The following is a 26032-nucleotide window of genomic DNA, read 5'->3' as shown; positions in this document are numbered from 1 at the left end:
TTGCACATCCCTATTAATTTGCATATTAAATGACATGGAATTCATTAACTGTATCAATCGGTTCAGTTTTGAATTTAGTTCAAAATGAAGCTAAGTTACATCGTTATGTTTTCATTATTCATTCATTTGTATGCAACATCTTACACACTATTAGCAGACAAATGTATATTTGACATTTTAGTATGGAATATTTATGACTTGTACACAGATGAGTGCCTCGTAAAAGAATATAGATAGCATGTAAATATACTTGTGTCTGTGTGAGATCAGTGTCTTTTCAAGTGTTAAAAATATATATTATGAAATCAGAGGAAATGCAATGAGATTCAGCTAACTTCTGACTTGTAGGAGATGAAGAAAAAGGCTGCCAAATGAGTGCTTGTAAAACTATACAGCGCCATCTAAAGAAGATTGGGAGCAACTGCTACATGGAAACAACGTCATTTTAACTCCCACATCATCACAATCATCCTCATCATCATCAACTTTTAAATCATGTCACGTTTATACAATTATACAATTGAATAATTGTCATTATTTTAGGTCTTATATAAATGGAAGTATTTGGTATACTTAGTGTATTTTGAAATACATGTTTTATTTTGGGGGAAATTATATTTTAATATTATTGATGTTTTGTCCGTGGAACTTTTTTTTAATGCATTTGAGGGACATTTTACATTTTAAGCTATTTATTTAGTTTTGTTTTATAGGATTTGGGAATATATTTTTAAATTGGTTACTTTGGATGATCCTAACAGACAGTAAATTATTACCACACTCAAATATTCCATGCAAGTGTATCATAACGAGTAAAATCCATGTACATTGGTTTAAACTTTATATTAGACGACCTATAGGCCACTAATCACACTATAGCACCCCAAACAAATACACCCAATCCCATCAAATGCAACTCTTCTCCAAATAAAATGCAATGTATCTAGAGGCCCTCTATATAAAAAGGTGAATATGATCATAAACTCAAACTGATATTCCATATTTGGACATGTACTTCCTCTAAATGAGTCAGTCCTCATCTGCACTTTTTTTTTTCTCTCTCTAGTGTGTGTGATGTGTTGGCATGTACTGCCTTTGTCTGACAAGTCAAGCATGGGGGGCGTGAGGGGGTTGGGGGGGTGCTGATGCTGGGGTGCTCAGAGAAGGTGGGAGGGGGGTACGAGAGTGTGTGTGGCTCGCCGCTTTTAGAGGCACACACCCCCCGACGCGGGCTTCATTCCCGGTGCAAAACCTCCAGGCGAACACATCCCATCTGCACTAGGGGGGCCGGCCTACACGCACGGATCGTGGGGAGCTACAATCGAACCGAACCCAAGCAATCCCATCATCCGATCTTCCGATCGTTCACTGGAGCCCTTTGTAGCCCCCATCGCGATGAGCTACCCGCTCGGTCTGCAGCGCTGAAGCCGCTAAGGGCAGGGGGGTTGGGGGGCGACGCACCTGCCGGCCCCTCCAGCGGACTGCACCCCACTACCGAGGCAACTTTTGCGGTCTCTTTTGGAGGAGCCAGTGCAAAGTTGGCCCTCATTCATGCAACGCTGGGGGTGGGGGGGCGAGCCAAGCATCCCGATTTTTTTGTACTCTTTGCCATTGTAAGCAGGCGACACGGCGGCTTGGGTTGATTTGTTTTCTTTCCTTTCCTATCCGATGGATATTCACTGCAAGGCGGACCCCTTCGCGGCCATGCACCGTAAGTACCATAACACCAGTTGGACTATAATAATTGGTACTGATGTGGGTTAGAAATGAGAAGTTATATGGAGCTGGTCTAAAAAATGTGGGAAAAAATATTGGGTTTTTTTTATGAGCGTGGGTGATTATTATTTTAGATCATTTACGGGTCGACTCCCACGTGCAACTCGATCTGATTTTATTCGGGTAAATAATTGATGCTTTTTGGGTTTGGCTCATTCGAGGAAAATAAGGTGCTGTGTAATATGAGTTATTAAGGGTGGGTTCATTATTTAACAGGTAATGGCTCTGTGTGAATGTTTTTTTTTCTATTAAAAAATAGGGTATTCAATTTGCTCAGATTTACAAAAAAATGTGTGATCAAAAATAATAATGTTATATTAGAGATGGGAAATATTCAATTATGGCTAGGGACTCTACCCTAAACGTGAAGTCATAAATAAACAGCACGAAATATTGTTTGTCTACAATAAAATAATGTAAAAAAATATTCGTATTATTTTATTGAAAGCAAGAGGTCAATATTAGGCTCATCACCCCACTTTATTAATAATTACTGCCTGCTATTGCATTGGTGCACATGTTAAAATAGGGAGAAATATGTGGTTGAAATATATATTTACGGCTTTATCTAATGTTAGGCTGTCGGTGTGTACTGTTGTTGTCTCCCACGTAGGGCATGGGGGGGTGAACCAGCTCGGCGGGGTGTTCGTCAACGGAAGACCCCTCCCGGACGTGGTGCGCCAGCGCATCGTGGAGCTGGCCCACCAGGGGGTTCGACCGTGCGACATCTCACGGCAGCTGCGCGTCAGCCACGGCTGCGTCAGCAAGATTCTCGGCAGGTAGGGACCAATTCACTAAAAATTATAATGCTAAGGATTTTGCATTCAAATCTATCAGGAAAATGCACCATTCGGTCATATTAATAGCTAATTTGTCTTAAAATACTAAGTGGAATTAAAGGTTTTGGTCATAAGATAACGAATGCAAGGTTAGGTATTCTTTTAAAAATGCCAAAGTGATGGATTTAAATAGTATTGTGATTTTTGCATGCAATCTAAAGGAGTAATGCATTCTTGCTGGGAGGAAATTTAAAAAAATGCTGGTGTATTTTTTTAGAGCTGTTTTTGATTCAAAAAAATATTTCCCTAAGCTGCTGTAAAGGTTACTTAAAGAAATTAGCACCGCCTAATCAATTTATTTGTTGTGCATGTTTTTTTTCTGCATAATTTGAAAATACTCAAAATAAACCCTGCATTTTTAGTGCTTGCATTTCCTCCAAAACACTACATATGATGGAGCTTATTATTATTTGACATTAAAAAAGGGGTCTATGGTTGACTTGACTCAACTAGATTTAAATAAAACTGCAATATTGGCCATAAAATGATAATTATGAGGAAATTAATTCCAAAGCCACAAACATAACCACTTTTTTAAAAGCTTTTTTGTTCTGTTCTATATATATGCATATATTTATTGTATTTGTATATTTTTACATAGATACTATGAAACTGGCAGCATCAAACCAGGCGTAATCGGAGGCTCTAAGCCCAAAGTGGCCACGCCGAAGGTAGTGGACAAAATAGCAGACTACAAGAGGCAGAACCCCACCATGTTTGCGTGGGAGATCCGCGACAGGCTGCTGGCTGAGGGCATCTGCGACAACGACACCGTGCCCAGCGTCTCGTCTATTAACCGGTGAGGGGGCCATTCACACTACTCTATTTGAGCTGGAATTAAACCTATATTGCAATATTTCTATGCAAAACATTCTGCATGCAAAAAAATAAATACTAATCTGCCTTTACACATTAGATACATTTTTTTTCCCACCCTGGTGTGCGCATTAAGGGTCCAAACATTAGGAACAGTGCATATTTACCTATTTAATTATATCAGATGAAGCGAGGGACAGCATTTTTGGAGTATGGCATTTATAACGTGTTCAATATATGTATTTTATTTTAAAAATTCACAACTACTCGGGCAATCAAAGCGTTGGGGAACAAGAAAAGATCAATATTCGGGTGACCACATCCCTTTTGGCACCATAAAGCAGGCCAATTGTTTTTCTGAGCATGCGTACGGTGACACGAGGGGGCGGGGCTACCAGTGCAGGCCTGTCTGGAAGATTTAAAAGAAGAAGCCAGGCTTGGCAAGATTGTCGTAAAATAAAATAACATGTAGCCTCTTTTTATGGGGGTGCATCAGGGCTTCTTTTGGAAAACAGAAACAAGCCCAAGATCATAAAACCTAGTTTTATGAAGGTATTCATTTGAAAATGTGTTCATCTAAAATACATGGGCTCTTTAATCTATTGCAAAAAATATTAAGGGATTTTCTACAAATTGTATGGTCTTATGCGGAAAAAAATATTCACAAATGCAAACATAACACTAAACATTAAATGAGAATGGACCACTATTAATTGAATAGAATTGTTTCTTACATAAAATGCCTTCTTTGTATCTTATATTATCTTAAATATACAAATTATGTATTTTGACCTAACGTCTGGGACTACAAAGCATGCAACTTTCCAAGGATTATTCACTGTAAATATATCTACTATATTACTACAATATTTTCCTGAAAAATACACACACACCCGCACACATCCCTGATGGTGAACTTTGCTTAAGACGCACTGTTCCATAGAGGCATTACATTTTAATGAGCTGATGGGCGAGAGTGTGGACACACACACACACACACACACACACACACACACACACACACATTTGTACACACTCTTTTGAATAAAAAAGGGCTGAAGAAAATTCATTTCATGCTCCGTGCTCGCTTAAAAAGACGAGCGAGACACGTGCGTGTGCGATAAATCCAAAATGTATGTATTAATGTCGTTAAAAAAAAGACCCTTTACTACACCTTTTCAATTCCAATTAAATGCTTCTATTTGGAGCCGCTCTTTTGTTCATGTAATAAATTGAATAGAGGAGAATTTTAATTCCATCAGACGCTTTCAATTTTAATCAGGGTGCTAGGTAAGTAGTGGAATTTATTTGCAAGTACTACATCTAGGTTAACATTATGTCTCTATGTAAAATACAGTTATGTTAGTTTTCCAGCTTAGTGGTTTTTGAACTTTTTCGGGAAAACAAATAAAAAATTATACACCTTGAACAAAGAGTCCAATTTCCCTGGCCTGAAATTGTATGGGTACAATCTTCAAGTATAAAGACAATCCAAATGAGTAGAAAGAAAAGTTTAACATATGAAAACAGCAAGCCCCCCCACCACCTATTGACACCGGACTGCAACTAAGCTGTTTTTCCACTCAAGCACTTCCAATTATTCCCAGAAAAGTCTCCAAAATTCTTAAACAACTTTTCCCTACCCAGCCAACAAAATACTAGACAAATGATCAAAATACCAAAACCTATTTAGGCACTGAATTCAATCATAGTGATTTACAGACAATAACTATAATGGTTCATTCAGGGGCAATAGAAATTCTCGCCCTAAAATTGCCTCGGTCGCCAACCAAAGTGAGCGACGAAAACAAAAAGGAAAAAAAATAAACCTGATAAGTAGTTTGAGCCTTCACAAATGATGGTGACAGGCCTTTCTCCTTGGGGCTGCAGCTTAGATGGATCAAATCTAACTTGAGCTAGCGCTGAAGAAGTTCAATAAGGAACTATTGCTTTCCTGTCACAAGTAATATAAAGCTCCTCATTTGCATCTCTTTGCCCACGTGGACTAATCCTAGACCTTTCCGATCAATACATCCTAGTAGTCCATGCTGGGAAGTAAGGGGTGTTAGGGTTGGAGAATGGGGCCTTTGCCAGTGGGTGAAGGCCGGGTAATGGTGGGGATGGCGTAAAAGGGAGTCTAGTGCTGTTCATATATTGTTTCTGCGATATAAAAAGACATCTGAATGCAATTGTGTCCTAAATAGAAAAATCTGATTTTCACTAGTTATTATTGTACTTTTGGCAAGGTTTGCAAAACTGCAAAGATGTATGAAATCAGAATTTGTGAGATAAACAAATGATTGAGAGCATTGAAAGGAGGAAATTAAAGATGGAAAAAAAGAGAATAGTCAAAGAAGCCACAATGCAGGAAAAATAAAAGTTCAATTTTGAAACGGTGAGAAATATGTGCTTTAAGTATGCCAGTAAATAGCTGATCAGATAATTTGATAATTTTACCCTCATCATCTACAGTTCTATAATAATACTATTTTTACAAGTACTGGTGACACAACCGGTTAATTTTATGGCATATTTCTGTCGGTCACCTTAACATACAACAGTCAATGCAGAAAAAAAATGCATGAAATGATTTTCAATTTAAGAAACTTTTTATTGAGGTTCACATTGTTTCACAGCACACTGGTTTTATGGGACAAACAGTTGTTTGCTACAAAGTAACTGTGAATCAATACATTACGCATATACATACTCGAGTTCGCTATCATTCATAATATAATTGCTAGCAATTATAATAGATCAAAAAAATATTTGATCCATCATCATCCTTTGGAATTGGTTTATTTCTTCTAGGCCATGTCTATCATTTTGCTCCAGCCTATCTCCTGAAGTTGAATGCCATATCCGAACCATGAAGTTTCCATCCCCATCAAGTAACTTCTACCATCAATATATTTTCCAGGATCATCCGAACTAAAGTGCAGCAGCCCTTCCATCCATCGCCCGATGGCACATCCCTGTCGACACCAGGCCATACCATAGGTAGGTAACCTAAGCTCACAGCGTCGCCATTACTGTCATCATTATCACTATCAGCGACATCCACAGGAGATGGAAATGGACTCACAGCAGGTCCTGATGAGTTTTTCCTCTTTACTTTCAGTGCCAAACACAGTGTCGCCACCAGTAACCAGCGCCTCCAACGACCCAGCGGGGTCCTATTCCATTAATGGCATTCTGGGCATTCCACGATCCAACGGTGAAAAGAGGAAAAGAGATGAAGGTAGGATGTGTTTATTGAAAAAAAAAAACTGTCTTCCCACATGTATGTTTAGCTTTAAAAATGTCTCAAAAGTTACTACACTCGTGTCTATGACTGTATGCCTCTGGCTGGAGATTCAGTTATTTTTCCAAAATACATTGGTGCACCCTTAGGGATACAAAAGGGGATGTCACTGAGGTGATATCCTCCAAGATTCTGCTTTTATACCCTTGACTTTTGCTATAAATCTTGAAAACCATACTGCCACTGCAAATACAGCAGATTATCACTATGGGATAAACATATTTAGTTTTGATGTTTTTCTACTGTAAAACTAGGCATGACATTTGCCATCAAGTTCTGGTCTTGATTTATTGGTCCAAGAAACAGTCCAGAAAGGGAACCTGAAAGATTCTATTTGAAGCCTTGATAATTCACATTACAGAATTAGTCCTAAAAGCCATCCAGTAACATGAACATCGAAAGACTTCCCCCTACATTTGATTCGAATGGTGGAACATAAATTGACTCCTCCCCTAGCTTCATTTCTACTAGTACAGGATTGGCTAATGTTTCGGAAAAGCCAAAAAAAAAAATGGTGAGGATGATTCTTTATGCGCTCTGCTGAAGTTGCAACTTGGGCTCTAAAAGGCGCCACCGTTCCAGCCGATGACCCTTAATAAAACACCTGAACTCAGCTACACTGCTGTGTCAATCCGCCAAAGAGTCTTTTTGATTTGAAGGCACGACCTCCAGTGTTGTCTCCTGCAATTAATCTTTATGGAAGTGATTAAAGGGCTTTAGATAATTACATGTCAAGATGATGTAGCCGACCACCCAGGTCAGTCAAGAAAGCCTCTATAGCTTTGTTTTTTTCCCCCCTTTGCACGCCTGCCACAAAAGTGCCTTCCTCGCCCGGCCCGGGGCTTTTTATAGATTATTGGTTCTGTAAGCAATAGGTTTCCTTAACACCGCTACATGCATGAGCACCTGATGAGAATCGCTAAGGGGGTGCAATGGTCTTGAGGGGAGCAGTTCAAAATGATGCAGGGAACGAGAGCTAATCGGAGCGCGGCGGTCGTTGACATAGCGTCGTCTTTGTTCTGGCGTTGGCGGAGTATCGAGGAGGCGATTGATGTTTTTATGTGCGTGTGTCGAGGTGGGGGTGGGCAAGGCAGGGATGACTAATGACCTGTCAGAGGTAGATTTCCTGGCAGAGTTATAAAAGCCAGCATGACGTGGGCACGGCAAATGACATAATCAAGGGGAGAGATGCAGTGGCGATGGCATAATGCGAGCGTCTGGTGTTTTCCGGGAGTTCATTTGGAACCGTCGCAGGACCCCTCGTATTCATTCGTAATGTCTTGGATGATGGAAGGTGCATATTTTCATGCAGATTGCTACTGAAGGGCAGAACGATATTAAAGGGCAAAGAGAGTGAGATGCTGTGTGGTGAAAGAGTTAAGCTGTTTAGGAGAGGTCCTCCTGGTGGTTTTGTGGGCCCTGATTGAGTCACCTAATGTGATGTTATTTTGTGTGGGTCGTCATTGCCTCATTTTGGTAGATCTCCACTGGGTACCATAATAGTGGACAGTTCCGTACCCTTGGACAGGGTTTTTTGCCTGGTGAAGATGGAGGTAGACACTTGGATTTCCAATGACTGAGGACTTGTGTTATGAAGTTGAGGGAAAAAGATGAATGCGTTGGAAATACATGGTGCTTTGTTTTTGTTTTTTTTTAGGAAGCAGCGCCACATTTCTCCGCGGTTCAATGTGTTGACGAATGAATTGGCATCTTGTTGTTTTGGGGATGAAAACACAACCCTGGTTGTGTTTGCTGGCGGTATCTTTTGCAAAAAAAATATTTTACAAATGCAGATTGTTGGTTGCGGTTGAATTATCTGGATTATCATAAAAATAAACTAGTAAATATTTCCAACAAAACCATGGCAAGAGAAACAAGTCTGTTGTGTTGTAACACAACAGCGCATTTCTTATTAAATAACACGTGGTGTTCTAAAAATCTTATTTTACGGAGCAATATCAGTAAAATATAGTACTAACTAATTGAATTAAATCATACCACTGGCAGCAGATATACCATATCTACTTTTTCAAAGAAAAATAATAAAGGAAAAAGGATTATGAAAATATTGTAGTAAAAGAATGGGGAAAAAACAGTAAGTAGTACTGAGAAGGAAAACAGCAAAAGCAGAAATGTTAGTCATGTTTGCAAAGTGATAACTTGAAAAATTGTGAAAAAAAAATAACTTTTTTCAGTTGCAATGTCCTTAACCAAACAGTACAACATGAATGAAATTCTGAAGCAAATTGTCACAAAATGCCGCTGGTTGTTCGCCACCATGTCAGCTAATGCCCCTGCACAGCCTCGTTTGAAACACCATCATATTGTGCACCGCTCGCTAGGCTGTACTCCATCGCCAGTAAACGCCACGACCGCATTTCCTCACAGCGAGGCCTCATTTAACTCGGTAAGCCGCGTGATGATTATGGCGAAAGCGGTCATTATCAAGGCTCGGGGAAAGAAAAAAAAAAGGAAAGAAAGAAAGAAACACACAGAGGGATGAGCGGCAAAGGAGGGGGTGGTTGAGTATTTGTTCCTGTGGCGCTCGGCCAAGTAAGTTTCCCAGTCAGCAGTGCCCTTAAAAAGAAAGGGTCCCAAATTACGATGGCCATGTCGAGATAATACACTGTGACACGCGTTTATGTACACTGGGGCTGGGCCAGAGGAGCTTCAGGGACACAGGTGTCATAAGAGCCATTATCGGCAGCCATTGTGCTGCGGCAAATTAAAAGTAGCATGTTACACTTGGCAGCCATTGTCGGAGGGGGCCGATGATGGCTCCTTGGGTGACCGCGGCCGTCCACGCGCTCTCCCCAAGTGACATGTATTAGAATGTACATCGCGGCAGAGAAAAGCTATTACCGCACACATTAACATCAATGTGTGCACCCCCCATTTACTGAGTACTGTAAGGACTGAGGAGCTGCTTTCTGAAATATTTCAAAAAGAAGAGAAGTCTACCTATCTTAAGAATAAAATAAATAAAATACAGACCCTAAAGACACAAGTGGCCCTGATAACCATTAATATATATATGCTTAATATATATTCTTATATTTTTGTCCCTCAAAATTAGTGCCATACGTCTCAGTAGAAAAAAACAGGAACATACTTTGTACAGTAGTACACTATACAGATGCATTACTTTATATATTATGGTATGTATCTAAAAAAAAAAGATACCAAACAAATAATTGAAAAATTGTGACTCCTTTGATGAAATCTCTTTTTTAAATTAAACTATTTGATATGTAGATAGTGAATATTTCATTAAATTTCCTAGTTGAATCAACACTAGTCTTTAAATATTTTTTTCCACCATTCTATAGTATTTTTCTTTGTAATATTACAATTTAGCTCTTATAAAACTTCTGACTACTAAATTAAAACTGCAACTTTCACACACACACACACACACAAACATGTAAACGATCGCAAAGTAACTTGCAGGCCAACAAACTCTTCTATCAGCCACACTCCGGCTTCTTAAATGAGTGATTTATGATCAAAATAGGGCAATAAATTTAACAAAACGATCATCCCATATTTCAATAAGTCAGCAGGCGAGTGGATGAATGAGATTCCTCGTCAGCATGCAGCGATATTCATTATTCCTCATCTGGGAGCGTCATGAGGTGCCGTGTGGAGGATGAGCGATGGAATGGAGCCGCTACTAAAAACTATTGTCTTGCTGAAGCCTTATGGAAATATTACAAATTCAATTGTAAATCAAAACACTTTCTTTTAAACTTTGTTTGCCCAAACCGCGGGTTGGGGGCCAGAAATTAGCTTATTAGTATCAAGTTGGGGGTTCCAATCCATGTCTGCTTTGTTATCTACCGTTTATTCGCATTATTTGATGTCCATGAAAAACATATGTCATTTTGTATGTTTCAACTGACATTTATTTTATTAATGAGGCACTTTGGAAAGTAGGGTGTGATTATAATAAGGTAAACTACTATTTACTTATTTTCTATGCATCTGTGTAGTTAGTAAGTGAATTTTTCTAAGCAAACTTCTATCAAAAAACTATTTTGGCTGATTTAATATGTCTTCTCAATTTTCATGTCCTGTCTAATCCATTCATTATAAAATGTCAAAACGTTCATTGATGCGGAACAAAACGATTCTATATTTTATCCATGTTTACATCATCATCAAAAAAAATCAATTAGAGTAGAGTAGGAAAAAAAACAAACAAAAAGTCAACGCATTTAGTTTAATTTGATGCAAATGTGTTTGGATTTTTCTACCGAGGAAATGACTGTGTCGGGGGAAGGCGACTTTATGCATGTTGACATGTTATTTAAACAAGGAAGTGGACTGTGAGGATCAGACTGTTCACCTGAGGGCAAAGGTTTTGACCTTAAGGTGACATTTTATCCTAGAAACACTTTTACTTTTAAAGGGCTTCACTACAATGTGGGGAATTAAGCCACTATCTCAGTCTCCATCTTGTTTCTTGGTTTTCTTTTTTATACTTTTGGTGGAACAGCCCACTCAGGCCAGACCTCCTGCTGGGGGTCGTGACCGTCAGGTGGCGTACCCGCAGAGTGGCGTCTGCTGGCTGGGGGCGGTTATCAGATCTGGTGGGGGGTGGCTCCCTCACTAATATGGACGGATGTCAACTTGAATAGAAGACACTGACGCCGTGATCGATAAACAGACTTTAGGTTGGAATACGTATTCATTAAGTCTTTCCAAGACGTGTAAAAAAAATGGCTAAAGAAGAAGAATCACCTCTTCTACTGTCACAACAATGCAATTGGGGATTGGCATCGTGGGAGGGAAGATGTCGTGAATTCGGAGGAGCGTGGGAAGTGCGTCCCATAGTGGCAAACACATGGGGAGGTTATTGATTTGGCAAGGTATTGGAAACAAAGGAACTAATGATACTGAGCATCTTGATAGGAGAAACAAACCCTAATAAACACCCTCATCTATTCATATTTGTCTCCAGACGTTCAAAATGACTATTTACTGGAAAAACAAACTGGTTTTAGCTGGACGTCTAATATTGCGTCTAACCACAAAACTCAACAGGCAACAAAAAGTGACTCATTCACTAGTTCCTAATAAAAATGTTTTGTAAAAACACAAAATGACATTCCTATAAAGTCCATCCCAAAAATCTCAACAAATCCAAACAAGGAATCTGTGAATCAACTGTTAATCTGCAGAAAAGAGCTCGCCTATATAGTACACACTATAAAATGGATCATGTGGCTAATTGGGTTCTTTTTAGGGAGTTAAAAAATACACAAGGACGTTAATTTTCCCCAACTATCAGCACATTTGGTTCACCCTCTATTCGCCGTAAAGAACCTCTAGTAATAAGCCTCCCGAATGGTAATAGCACACTGACATGATTGATCAAGCGAATTCCGTTCGGAGGGAGCAAAAAGGTGGGATTAAGTGGAGTATTATGGGCGCAATGAGTTGAGGCAGGATGTTCATTTCGAGTCCATTTCAGCTCCCTCTTGCCAGCAGATCAGACAATCAATAGAGCGCTTGCATATCATACATCACCCTTCTCTCACCGTAGGGGAGAACATAATCTACCACAAATTTAGAACACGCTTCCTAGTTAGCAAAGACCGAGAATATCAGGGCTGTAAAGTGAGGGTTTTTTTTCTACAAGTACAGTACTTTATTTCCTCAAATAAAGGACAAATTGGCAGCAAATGGTCGCTGATAACCCTCCCAGTCAATATGGATTGGACGTGTATCGCCATCAATGGGCAGCCAATGAGCAAACGGTTATTCAAGGGTTATCATAGTTGGATTGGGTCTTTCCACAATGTTGTGTACATGTTCATAATGTGGGATTATTGTACACACTTGTATTATTGTAAAAATGGTATCTTAACATTTTAATGTTGTGCAATTAAGTGATTTTACCAATTATTTTTTAATTACTGGGTCAAGTTGAATTTCAAATGTAGGGTTCTTGCCAACTTGGTGATTTGTTGGACTTTGGTAACAATGACAATGAAATGAAATACATACGTGAGATCATTTTCATAATGTTTTTGGACGTACATTGGCCTTCCAAGAAGCCGTTAACCAAGCGACACAAAGCAAAGGATTATTTTCTTTCAATTCGCAAATTTTTACTGGAGCTTCCCTGCCTTACGGATCAAAAAAAACTTCCCCAATGTCATTTACTTGCTCTTTAAATGATCCTACCTCGATTAACATGGGAAATTCAAGAAACACTCATAAATACATGTGCTCTGTCACTGTATAAGCAAACTACAATAATATACTGACAAAAGTGGCAAGGATTAGTTTTCTTACCGGGGCTAGCGTGTCGACTGTCGCTTTCTCTCATTGTAGATGGTTCAGATGGTTCTGGTCCAAACAGTGATTCTCAGGGTAGTGTGGAGAGTTTACGGAAACATCTAAGGGCGGATGCCTTCACCCAGCAGCAACTGGAAGCCCTGGACAGGGTTTTTGAACGCCCATCGTATCCAGACGTCTTTCCTACATCGGAGCACGTGAAACCAGAACAGGTTAGTGGAACTGTTTTTTTTTATATTTTTTTTCATTGAATTGAACACCCAAAAAAACATACATTGGTCCTTTGTACCCAGAGGCTAATTAAAGCTGGCTGAGATGGCTGCCGCAAAGCAAAGCGACAGGAGGGAATCGCTGAGGAAACTCCTACGCGCTATTGATTTTGCGATGAAAAACACATTCCTCGTACGGCTTATAATTGAGAATAACAGTACGGCAACGTGAAATTAATCAACAGCCTGCCTCTGGCCTTAATTTGCCGGCCTCGTGTGACATGGGGAATTAAGTATGATTTGCTACAAAAAGCCTTACTACTAGGCTGTTGCTTTTGGTTAATGAGCAACGGGACTAATCATAACCCAACATTTGTTCATGTTAATACATGATGGTTCTCATAACAAATAAATGAGTATTTTGGGTACACAGAAAAAAGAGGGGGAAAAAACGAAGAGAGTAAGGGATTAAATAACTTTGGATAATGAGACAATATTATGAAGTTATGTTAGGAGAGGAAAGCACAGTTTTATGATGTAATATTTGGAGCAATAGTTGGAATGGCCAGACAAAAAATGTTACAACACAAGAAAATATATTAATATAATACATCAGTATAATAAGTATAAAAGTAGTACTTTTCTGATTGGGTCCTAAGATTTGTAGAACATTTCCACCTATTTGAATATCGTATAATTCAATAATGTCCTAAGATAAATGTTAATATGTGACACACTGTAAAGAAAAACATTTATTGAATGAAATCAGTCAAAATATGATCAAATTTGAAGCAAAAATTGAATATAGAATGATAAAATAGTGTGAGCATAAAAACAGGAGACAAATATTTTTCAAAAAGTATTATAATCAGGCTATTGACTAATCTGTCTGTGTAACAATATAACTAAAACTCTATATCCAACCAAAACAAGGACCTCTAGGCCGCTTCTCAAACTGTATTAAAACGGATAACCTTTATTTACATTCATTTAAACTATTAAACAACAAGTGACTCTCATTTTGGTGACAAACTCCAATTCTGTGCCATAAAAAGCAAAAGCAGTGGCCCTAATTGAGTTCATTTTAATTTCTCTCCGATCAGGCCGAATTAGGCAGGTGATAAATCAGGCCTCACCTCCACAAGAGGGCCTAATTTGCAGCTAATTACAAAACTGATTTCTACTGGAAGATCAATACCAAAACCAATTGGAAATGACTTGCAATCACAAAGAGCGTCAGGGAGAGTATTAAAAGGAACGGCATGAAAAGATAGAAGGGGGTGCTTTGACTTAAAAAAAGGAACCGTCCAGAAAAATCACTTTTAATTTAATGCCATATTAATCAGAACATTTTCCCTTTCATGGGGGCCTCTCCCCCTTTTAAAAAAAAGCCTCTTCCTGTTCAAAATGTGGCCCTATTAGCCAAGTGTCTGGGTGCTGTAGCGACGCATTAAAAAGCCATTCTGAGGATGCGGCTCTCAATGGATGGAGCCCTCCCACACTTCTGCCTGCCATGTGGTCATCCTTTTCACAGCCGAGGCCTCCTATCTGCATGAGAAAACGTCTGCCGAATAGAGCGAAACATCCGACCTTGTGCCAGATAACAGTTGTAGCAGACAATTAGAGTTTATCGGAGATAGAACCAGACAAGAGTGAGGTCACAGGCGTAGAAACACACACACACACACACACACACTGGCCCTCATGGGATAAGGGCCCGCAGAGACCCACGATCCCTAAACGCACACAAAGCTTCGGACTATCATTGTCTTGATCCGGAAGTCTCGTTTCATTATAGATAAAAACTTGCTAACAGCTGCCATAGAGACAAAGAAGATGGTCATTAAAGATATTGATGTAAACTGAACTCATGTATTTATTTTTATTCCATTTTAATTGGAGGTTTGAATGAAGTGTAGAAAACAATCTATTTTCTGTATTTTCACGACTATAAGGCGCACCCTCAATGAATGACATTTAAATTTTTTTCCCATATATAAAGCACTGGATTATAAGGCACCCTGTCTATATTGGAGAAATTTTAAGACTTTTATGTGCGCCTTACAGTCGTGAAATACGGTTGATTTTTAGAGTTGCATAATGAGGCAACATATTTTAAAATGAAAGCGTTTACTTTTGAACATAAACTAGTTATTATTCAGGCTCTTTTTCTAGCTTGAAATCTACATAGGAATGTAGATATTTCAACCCATCAGAAAAAAAAATGGGAGGCTTTTGCTATTTTTAATGCCCTTAGGGTCCAAACATTTCTTAATCTACCACTTAACTTTCTACTCTATTTGCTGGTCATTTGACAAAGTTGAGCATGACCCAAGCGTTAAAAACATAACCAAACGCCGGCCACATGGCGTGGGTGCAACAAAGCGGATCTTCTCAAGACGAAGAGCGGCCAGCACAAAAGGCCAGCTGACGCCTCTGCTTCCCATGCAAATCCCGCAAAATACCACTTCCTCTCAGACAATACCCCCAAATACATTCCCCGATATGCTTCGATTGCAGCCTCGGCAAACACACAATGCTCTCCACACAAACGTATACTGGAGCCGGCGCGCGCATCAAGGTATTGTGCGGTTGCGTAACCGCCCCGTTGTCTGTTCCCTCAGGCTAATGAGTACGCGTTGCCTGGCCTGAATTCCAGCCTGGACGAAGTCAAGCCCAGTTTGTCGTCCAACGCCAACCCGGAGCTGGGCCCCAGCGTTTCGCAAAGCTACCCTGTAGGTAAGATCAACGCCCCACTGCGTCCACGCTGTACGGGAATTCTGTGTACATTAAAACCTAAAAACAACAAGTCAAGTGTGAAGGCTTTTTTAACGAGGTCTCGCCGCTCAAGAGTTTTAGCATCTGTCGTCCCAGCGTCGTTTTGCTGAGAGGACAGCTCGGAAATTGGGGCATGGTGACAAGGTCCTTTGGGTGTCACTAGATCAGATTCATCAGCGTGGGGAGCGACTGTTGGTTGGCTGCCCCTGTGATTTGTTCACTTTGTCACCTGGGGATGGGGCGGATGAGGGTGCCGGCGGGTGGAGGGCGGCTTACGCGTCTTGGAACACGAGTAATGCGTCTCGGTAAATACGCTCTGGCACCTCGACCGCCTCGCTCTAACACCGTGATCATTTACTTCACACTGCTGTGTCGCCCTACAAACAGCCTCCCACCACCACATCGCCACGGCAACCCCCCTCTTCCCCATCTTGTGGCCTACCTCTCTGCTTGTCACAGTTAATGATTGCCTCCCTAATTGAAATATTGTTTTGCTGTCGCCTGCTGCTATAACCAAAATGACTGGTTGTTGAGCTTACTCCAAGTTTTCACAGATTATTTTTAGTGTCGTCCTGATCGAATAGGAAGCATCTGTCTTGATAGTTTTGGAATGTCAGACAGTATCGGAGTTTGTCATAAGATTGGGGTTGGTCCAGTATTCACTAGTGTTTGTCTGGTACGATTTTATCCCACCTGATCCTGAATCAATGTTAATGCAATTCAATGCACTGATACAAGGCCCTTTGAAAGAAATATACTAATTAAGTTTGAACTCTGTTTGGTTACTACACATTGCACGGTATACAAGTGACACTATGTTTTGGTACAGACTTCTACTGTGTTGCGATATTTAAGATTCATATAACGGTTTTATTCATTTGTTTTTTAAAGCCTGGTCTGGCAACCCAATTCATTTGGTGAACCAACTCAAAAATCATATACATAATACTGGCTGCATGATCATTATGGGTATAAAAAAATAATAGGTATCAGATCAGTATCAGGACAAAACAAAAATTGGGCCATCCTTGATGCTATTGCCATAATAAGACCCAACACAGGAGATATCACACATTTAACAGTGAATTTAGGACTATACTAACTAGCTTTTCAAAATTGGTCATTTTTTTGCCAAAAAAATGCCATCACACACACAATTTTGGCTTTGAGCTCATTCCCAAAACAAAGTACTAAGATGAACTAAGACAATCTGTGTTTTACTGTAGGATTTCAGTGATTCCTGGCAGTGGAATGATCATTTAGAGGTCAAAGTAATGAAGCTCCTGTTGTGCCAAATATTAAGAATGTCTCCAATGATTTTGTGTTAGTCACGAGAGAAATACCCTTGCAGAAAAAATCCAAGCCAAAAAAAAAAAAGTAACAAAATAATGTGCAATATTTGGGCTGGTCTCCAATCCGGAATTAATTGCGCATTAAAAAAAGAGGAAGAAAGTATTTCACATCCATCCTCAGTATGCCATCCCAATGAAAGTCATTGATCACGTTGATGTTGTCTGTGGAATTTGCATATTCTATTAGACTTGATTCATGAAGTCACGGCCAGAGTTTGGGATTGTGACGGCACTGATAGAAATCTTTTGTGTCCTCCGCTTATCCTATTAGGCGCTTGAAAAGCAGCAGGCTCCACTAAGAAAGGATTTAAGGGTATTGTGCAAAGCATCGAAATTCAGAGGCGAGATCTCTCTCTCTCCTTTTCCTGCACATTAATGTGAATTACCTGCTAAATAGTCCCCCTTTACCACTATAAGGCTCCATGAATATGTGGCTAGGATAATTGCATATTGTCAGTAATTTCTATTGTTGATATGGGAAGTCATTTTATTTGATGAATCCCATCTGAAGTGCTTCGTCTTCTGCTTAAAATTCAAATGGGCTCCATCAGTCAATAACTTTTTTTTGGTGGGGGTATTTTCAACCAGTCAATGGCGAGATGGCTTCGATAGGGCCAATTGTCCACTCGTTCTTTTGAAAGTTCTTGAGCGGAGGAGCTGTTTTTCTTCTCGTCAATCAATGGGACTTTGGCACATTTTCACTAATAAACTGACAAACAGAATGTGATATTCCCTGCTGAGATTGCTAATAGAGGCCTTTAAAAAGGGCCTTTCAAGCACGTGTCAATGAAATGAATTGCTCTTTAAATGCAAAAGGAGGAAAAGATTGCTTAAACAAATAGTGTCATCTCCAGTTTCTGCAATGGCTTTCCTCATGAGATAAAATATGTACCGTATTTTCACGACTATAAGGTGCATTGCATTATAAGGCGCACCCTCAATGAATGCCACATTTTAATTATTTTTCCATATATAAAGCACACTGGATTATAAAGCGCCCTGTCTAGTTTGGAGAAAATTTAAGACTTAAGTGCGCCTTATAGTCGTGAAAATATGGTAATATTACGATATTTAATTGTATTTTTTTTTTTAAATTGAAAATAACTACATGGCTGGAGCTTCACGTTTTTACCATTTAGCGTCTCTAATCTACTGAAAGTTGTCATTGCCTAACTCTCGAAAGCCTTCATGTCTAAAAAAAAACGTTGTTCGATTAAACAACACAGTGTCACCTGTTGGTCTGCTGTGCTCATCGATTTTAAAGTATTTTAAGTGTCCGTGCATCATCTGAGATGAATTATGACTCCACCATCAGAAAAGCAAAGTAACCTTTGCATGCACGCTCGATAATGAGCGACTTTCAGCCGGCGTTTGGGGATTTAAAGCAATTTGGCTCGCCAAACATTCTTTAACTCCCTTGTAATTAATTAGGATGCTGGGATCCCCCCCTCCTCCACTTTTTTTGGCTTGTGAACGCCTCAAAGATGGAGGTCAAAGATTTGCGGTTGTTGCGGTGAACATGAAGGTGTCCCTGTCATGCTAGACTGCATCGAGCTAAAGAGGCAGTCGCTAATGGCCTGGCGCCTGTGCCAAATGAAGATGAAGTTTTGTTGCTACGCTTGTTGTTGTCATCATCACAAAACTTTCCGGGATTGTTTCGTCTTTGCCAAAGCAGAGGCTTAAACTTGTGGTGAATAGGGAGACTCTGTCCAGTGTGTGCAGCAGTTTTAAGGTGACAATTTGGGGAGCCAATCAGTCAAGACAGTCATGTTTTTCAGAAATAACTGACCCAGTTTTTTTATGTAATTGACAGTAAAGGGTATTTTAGTTTTTTTTGACAATGACGGACTGCAGTTGGGGAGTGTAATTGTCCACCACGCTAAAAAGAAAGAAGTATGAATGTATTTTTGTGTATGTGAATGATGGGATGCATTTGACGGCAATACAGTAAACAGTCGCATTCAACAATGTCAAAAATGTCCATCCTTTCTGGGAAACAAAAGCCAGAGTTATCTTGAGTGACAGGACTCTTTTACCAAACCTCCTTGATGAAAATAATCAAAAACTAAAGACGAATTGACTTCCTCTTTTCAAACTTCAAACAAGAATCAAATTTGCCAATGAAGGGTTAACCAAGGAACGCCGTATTGACGTCCTGATCAAACTCTGGATCGGTACCTCGGTTAGCATTGATCTGGCACTAGTTCCTAAAGCTTGACCCATATCGGTCCCTGATCTGTTATTTTACTGGAGAACATTTGCCTTTTAAAAGTATGTCATTTACTGCATGCTAAACTGCAACCATCATATTAGGACATGGTTGGAGTTACCAAAATTTCTCCAACACACACAGAGGGCCTCACTGTTGGAGAACCAAAACACTCACAAAACTCAGGATTCCCACGGTTAAATTTTGTCTTGATCACACTGGCTTGCAGTAAACTTATTCTTTTTGTCAGCCTACTTTTGACTTTTTTTCCCTCCATCATTTTGTTTGTTTCCTTGCACCAAAAGCCTAGGTATAGTTAGTTATTCTAAAAACTCCAACTATGTCTTCTCTGTAAAAGGAGCAGTAGTGTCTTATTTTGAGGTAAGAAACATAGTACCAATACATATGATTGTAATAGTACATTTAACGAATGGCATCTTGTTGATTTCAAATGTTGTAAATGTCAACGCTTTGTGGCGAAACAACGCTTTTTTTGTGGCATCTTGTCCTCATTAAAGTTCCATCGGGAGAGCCGTTTTTTTTTTTCCTTCTTGTTCCCCCTTTTGAGCCCTCGCCACCACAATATAGCGGGGCCACTGGTCCACAATGGCGCCTGTGCCGATTGAGGTTACGTGCCGCGCTCCAAAAAACATCCCCGCGGGCCAGCGAGGACGACCCGAACCGTCACTCCCAATTACGCGGCTGAATATGTGCAGACGTGCTGGTGGCGCTCTGCAGAGGGGGCCCGTGGGCTCAGTCCCCCTCAAGGCCATGTCGGAACAACGCTGAATCAGCAAAGGGCGCAACATGAGCAAAAGTACAAAACGGAAAGCGTTATACGTTACGCCGTTACAATTGGTTTAGTATTTCGAGGATATTTGCTTAAAAACCAAACAAGAATCTAATTACATTTGGTCATGCTTTATGATGTTCTAAAATGAGGAAATGTATTTGCATTATCAATAATAATTATATTTTATTTTATATATTATGTGTTAAAAGTGAAGCCTTTGGTGGGGTCACTATTACATCTGCAACACCAAAGAATTACTTTTTGCAAGTGTATTAATTTACACTAATAAAAAAATTCTAATGAATCAATACCAGTCTTGTCTGACAAAAAAACAATACAAATTATGAAAACGCACTATGAAACAGGTCTGAAAAAGGAGGATGCTATCAAAAGTTTGTTTTATGACCCTCACAGGACCAACATTTTTTGCCAATGATGCTGCATTCTTTCTGCATGAAGTAAATGAACTTTTTTGCATTCGTATTGATTTAATAAAAGTAAAGCATGATTGTGGCTTCATAAAAATACAAAAATAAAACAATTAGCTAATTATTTTCATTTGTTGCTATGCAAGTAGAGTGGCAATGGGAAAATATGCATTACTACCAAGTCATATTGATACAGTACTGACAAAGCTTGAAAAACAATTCAACAAAGTACTTCTTTTGTCTGTTCAGGTCGAGATATGGCCAACACAACCTTACCCGGGTACCCCCCTCACATTCCCCCTACCGGCCAGGGCAGCTACCCAACATCCACACTTGCTGGAATGGTCCCTGGTAAGCACCGATTGCCAAATAAACTTTTCCAGTTTTAGCAATACTCCTCATTTAAAAAAATATGCTTATATAACTACACTAATGTTGCTATTACTTATGCCATTTTGTCACATGGATTAACATTGAGCCAGTGGATTTAGGCAGATTTAAAGTTGTCCTAAATTGAATTTCCAGGACTTTTCATGAGTGAAAAATCCTAAAAGACAGATGCACCTTTAACTTTGTCTAAGTTTTGTGACGTTCCAGTCTGTTCACTCTGCACACAAGAACGAGATTTAGTGGCAGGCGCCAAACACTGTTAAAAGCAAAGCCATTTCTCACGGCGTCTTATAAATTACAGCCTTTATTGTCTCGTAAAGGAAGCAAAGGTGTCGAAATGTCGCCGCCACTACGTTAGTCGGCGCTTCCACTTCTCCAGTGAAATTCTCTTGACAAAAACGTTCAAAGCCAGATTGATGGAGCGGAAGCCAAAATGTATGCATGAAGCATTTTATTAATAACGCTCACCATTTATTAGTAGGCCGACTCTGAATTAAAAAGAATGGGTAGATATTCATAAATGGGTTGCGGAAAGGCGGCCTCAGTGTCACCTCCTGTATTGTTCACTATTGCATAACTTAAACCAAATGAAAAAGAAATAAATTACGTGCCTGAACAGTCACACGTTGATGACTATCGTTTTTTTCCCCTTCTCTCCGTTAACGCCATGAGAAATGGTGGAAGGGGTATGAAAAAAAAGCCTTTTTTTCCCCCTCAAGGTATTTAAATGCTAATTGATTTGTTGTCTTGTTTTGCAGGGAGTGAGTTTTCGGGGAACCCCTACAGTCATCCACAGTACACCACTTACAATGAAGCTTGGCGATTCAGCAACCCGGCGTTACTAAGTGAGTGATTACTATATCTTTACGTTCATTCACTGCTATAGTAGGCAATATATGTCCAATTCATTTGGGCTGGACAGGATGACAGCATTGGTAGAGTACTCAGTGTAGTATTTGTTATTGTGGTAGTAAGTAAATTCATTTAAAAAAAACAGGGACTAATCATTGCCTGGCATAATGTATTTTTTTTTACTATTTCCGTCAATTATAGCCAATGAGTTAAGCATATAAGCTTGCAATTTCTACTCAGAAGCTCATTGTTAACATAGATATATTTTTTTAAATATATTAAACTGTTTATTATCACAAAAAGGTGTTTAAAAATGTCTATCACAGCCAGACAATGGAGCTAAGCATAATTTACAAATTGCCTTATTTTTAGTAGAATTTTCTGCAAAAGAACCAAATATTTTCCATCAAAATGTGCTTTTTAAAGGAGAAAAAAAGTTTTGCACAACTATTTCCATCAATAAGTTCATCACAAATGTCTACTATTTGGCTAAAATTTACTAGAAATGTGACAAAACATGTATATTTTGTGTATTATTGCAAATAGTTACCAAAAATGTTGGTCATAAATGAACCTCAACAAAAGTCTGAAGTTAAAAACAGAAAAAGTATGTTACTGATGTTTTCAAATGGTCCATTCTTCTGTTAACTTTCAGGTTCCCCTTATTATTATAGTGCCGCGTCGAGAGGCTCGGTCCCACCCACTGCTGCCGCTGCCTATGACCGCCACTAGTTACCATGGAAACCAAATCAACCTGCAGGATCGCCGCCTCAGCCTCCATATTTGAGCACAATGAGGACAGCAAGCTCACACAACAAAACCACCTTTTGGAGCCAGGTTTGGGAAGGTTATACAGATGTACCCCCAACCCTCTATTTGAACTCCCTGAACAGTAGAGGCTTGTGGAAATTGGAGGGAGGGGAAAAAGCAACTAAAATCAGCCATTGTGGATCAATATTGTACATTCCTTTGCTTGGCAGCTCTCAGCGGGCACTGTTTGGGGCTTAAAAATGTAGCAGCGGCCTTTTATTTTCCTATTTTTTCCCTCTATTAACTCAAGCCGGCTGCGTTTTTATCCATCCCTTCAGCATGGCGGATGACGCGAGATGATTTGGACACTGTGAAACACAATCAAGATATTAAAAAGAAAAAAAAAAGTACAGTGTGTCGCCATGGAAGCAAGTGGATATATTCCTAATGATATTTTGTGTTGGTTTGTTTTGGGGGGTTTTATTTCGCCACCCCACCCAATCATTCTTAAGGACGAAAAATGTTGTGTCAGGATATGAAAGGCAACGTTTTATGTCATTTTTGTTGTTTTTGTTGTTGTTAATTTTGCACTATTTTTGGAGGTTTGCAACACTGGAGCATTGGTAAATATGCAGGAATCTTTTATGCATATGTGCTTTAGGTTCGGCACTTAAAGCGACGCATTTTGACAACGTGCACTACTGCTGGATGTTTTGGATTTTAGTTTAAATCAAGTCTTTGGCATTAGATGATCCATGACTCCCCTAAATAAGAATATAATTTGAAGTTGATTTTTAAAACATTAGTACTGTTGGCCATGGATTCCAAAGCAAATCTTGGCCTTAAAAATATAAAAGAAAAATGCTTCAAAGTCATCCTATTTCCAGCTTCTTTTTTTTTTGACTGAATGTAATTTACATTTGCCAAAGACTTTTTGTTGTTTATTTACAGCCCACCTATCACTGAGATCAGTGTTATTATTATTATTATTATTGTTATTATGATTATCATGATTACTGTTTTCACAAATATTAATATTATTAGGGACAAGCCACATGCTTCAGGAGGAAGTCTAAATGTATAAATTCTATGCAGTGCAGATGCTCCTCATATGCATATACAACTGTTAATGGTACAGTGGGTGGAGTTTATTTAATGTTCATTTGTAGGAGCGTGTGTGTGTGTGTGTGTGTGTGTGTCAGTCTGTGTGTGTGTGACACAACATTTCATGTAAATACAGTAAGAACTGTCTTTCATGTTCATGGGTATTATCTTATTGATTAATGCTGGTCACACTTGTATAATAATAAAAAAAGTGTCTGAAATCTTTTACCAAAACATGCTCTTTTTTAGTTTATTTTTTTAAATATTCAGTTTTTAGAGCATTAAATAAATATTCAGCCTGTAATTTGCACTTATTCTGTTCTTATAAGAAGTCATACAAGAGAGAAATCTCAATATTAAGGGATTGAATTATTTTGAGGTAAAATTGAAATATTAATTCATAGATTGTACTATAACAAGATTCAAATCTTAAGGTTATGAGATATAATTATTTTTTTTTGCTTATTTTTATGTACTTTTTGTGTTATATTGGCAGAAATAGTCAAAAATTTAAATTAGGTTAAAAAAAACATTGCATTAATAATTTTAACATTAGTCAAACTGCAAGTTGATATAACAGACTTTGGAATACTTTTGTGGGGTTTATTTAATTCCTGTTAATAAAACTTCGATGAAAACAATTTCATAATGTTAATAAAGGTCTTAAATTTGAATATTTTCAGCTAGTGGTGTGCCTTGAGAGTTTTTAAATGCAACAAGTGTGCCTCAGGTCAAAAAAGGTTGGGAAACACTAGTCCAGTTGTGCAAAACATTCCATTGGTTTCTCCATTTAAAAGTACACCAATAAATTGCAGAAAAAGTCATATTTTCTGCATTCAAAGTATTAGTGTTTTTTAAAAAATGCATTTATAGAAATGTCTCCTGCTAACGAGCCTGTTTAGAGACAAATGAAGCAACTTCTCAGGTGTAACCACCATCACGTGCCTCACAGGCGGGAGCCGCGGAATGTTTTCTCCGATTTGGATCAGCGAGCAGCGCATAAAGTGTTTAACCTCTCCCTCTCACGCCGCTTTGTAAAGTTGAATTAATTTTTCTCCCTCTCTCTCTCTCGTCGCCTCAGAATTCAATTTGCGCTTAAGTTGCAGCCGCTAGATTTATGCGTGAAATCCCTCCTCAACCAACACCTCTTTGCACCCGTCTCTCCCTCTCACACTCTCTCTCTTAGGGAGCTTATTTTCACTCTTTTCTCCTGGCCGTAATCCCTCCGCCTGGTATGACTTAGTTACCTTGTTATTGATTTACAGCCAGCGGACAGCGTCTCGATTAGTTGTGTGCAATTGGCGAAGGATTTGGGCGTGCGATAAAAAGCATGGGGTACATATGACAGCAAGCCGGGCCCACTTAAATGGGACGTTTAGTGCCTTTTCTGAAAAAGCACGTACAGTAGGAGTCCGTTTCAAAGCCACACATGCAGTAAAGCTCAATGAGTCCTTCCTAATTCCCCATCTATGCCTTGGTTACTGTTGCTAGGGACATAAAGCTATCGGTAACAAATGGAATAAACATTTTGAATGTGGTCTACAGGATAGAAAAGATACATTGCACAAAGTATGTTACTTTCTCTAATGAGAATAACTAAATGCTACTTGTATGAATCACTAATTTTGTTGAAATTAATGTCAACAGTTTGCACTATGCTTACTTGCAAAACCTATATTACGAATTGCACTTTTTTTTAGATGTGGATGTACGCTTTAAAGCTCGAATGAAGTTGCGCTTAATGAAATCATGCAGCTCCCTTAATACTGTTACAATATTTAAGCATATTAAAAAAGGGAGACAATTTTGATTAAGCTACCTTGTTAATTATTTTCAGTCCCTGGTGAAGAGCCATAAATTTTTCATTTAACAAGAGAGGGATGGTCATGCAGGGCTAAATAAAAAATAAATAAGGGCTCTGAATTCCCTAAAGCAGATTTATTCTATTTAGAAACTTTTCCGTGTCTCTTTCCCCGTCTAAATTGGCATCTCGCTCCTGCAAAATCAGTAAAGTGTGAACCTGAATGTAGCTGTCAATCATGCTCAAGTTGACTGCTCCGCGCCACATGACAACAGCCATCATCCAGCGGCATATAAATAAATATACAGTATTTGGTATACTGTAT

General features: G+C 39.1%; 2 protein-coding genes across 9 annotated transcripts in view; one reads left to right on the top strand and one right to left on the bottom strand.

Annotated features, from left to right (window-relative positions):
- The window catches only part of fbxl15 (F-box and leucine-rich repeat protein 15), a 103276-nt gene that overhangs the window by 57528 nt on the left and 19716 nt on the right, over positions 1-26032 (bottom strand). For all 3 annotated transcript variants that reach the window (XM_077739364.1, XM_077739363.1, XM_077739365.1), the window contains exon 6: positions 13039-13224. The gene's annotated coding sequence lies outside the window, so the exon portion shown is untranslated. The remainder of the gene's footprint in view (positions 1-13038; positions 13225-26032) is intronic.
- Positions 1259-24130, top strand: LOC144211852 (paired box protein Pax-2a-like). Of its 6 annotated transcripts, none has more exons than XM_077739362.1 (10): positions 1259-1711; positions 2378-2555; positions 3217-3414; positions 6352-6431; positions 6553-6672; positions 13078-13253; positions 15875-15985; positions 21060-21161; positions 21959-22045; positions 22727-24130. In XM_077739362.1, exons 1-9 carry the CDS (start codon positions 1669-1671, stop codon positions 22043-22045), a joined length of 1095 nt encoding a protein of 364 aa, XP_077595488.1. In that variant the 5' UTR covers positions 1259-1668; the 3' UTR covers positions 22727-24130. The 6 variants fall into 6 exon arrangements, with proteins under 6 accessions (XP_077595488.1, XP_077595487.1, XP_077595483.1 ...); XM_077739361.1 differs by having other exon boundaries at positions 22708-24129; XM_077739357.1 differs by having other exon boundaries at positions 2390-2555; positions 15875-15989; positions 22727-24128.

This window comes from Stigmatopora nigra, chromosome 18, assembly GCF_051989575.1.
Source record: "Stigmatopora nigra isolate UIUO_SnigA chromosome 18, RoL_Snig_1.1, whole genome shotgun sequence".
Classification (NCBI taxonomy): domain Eukaryota; kingdom Metazoa; phylum Chordata; class Actinopteri; order Syngnathiformes; family Syngnathidae; genus Stigmatopora; species Stigmatopora nigra.
Note: the sequence above shows the minus strand (reverse complement) of the source record. Positions and strands in the feature narration are given on the sequence as shown.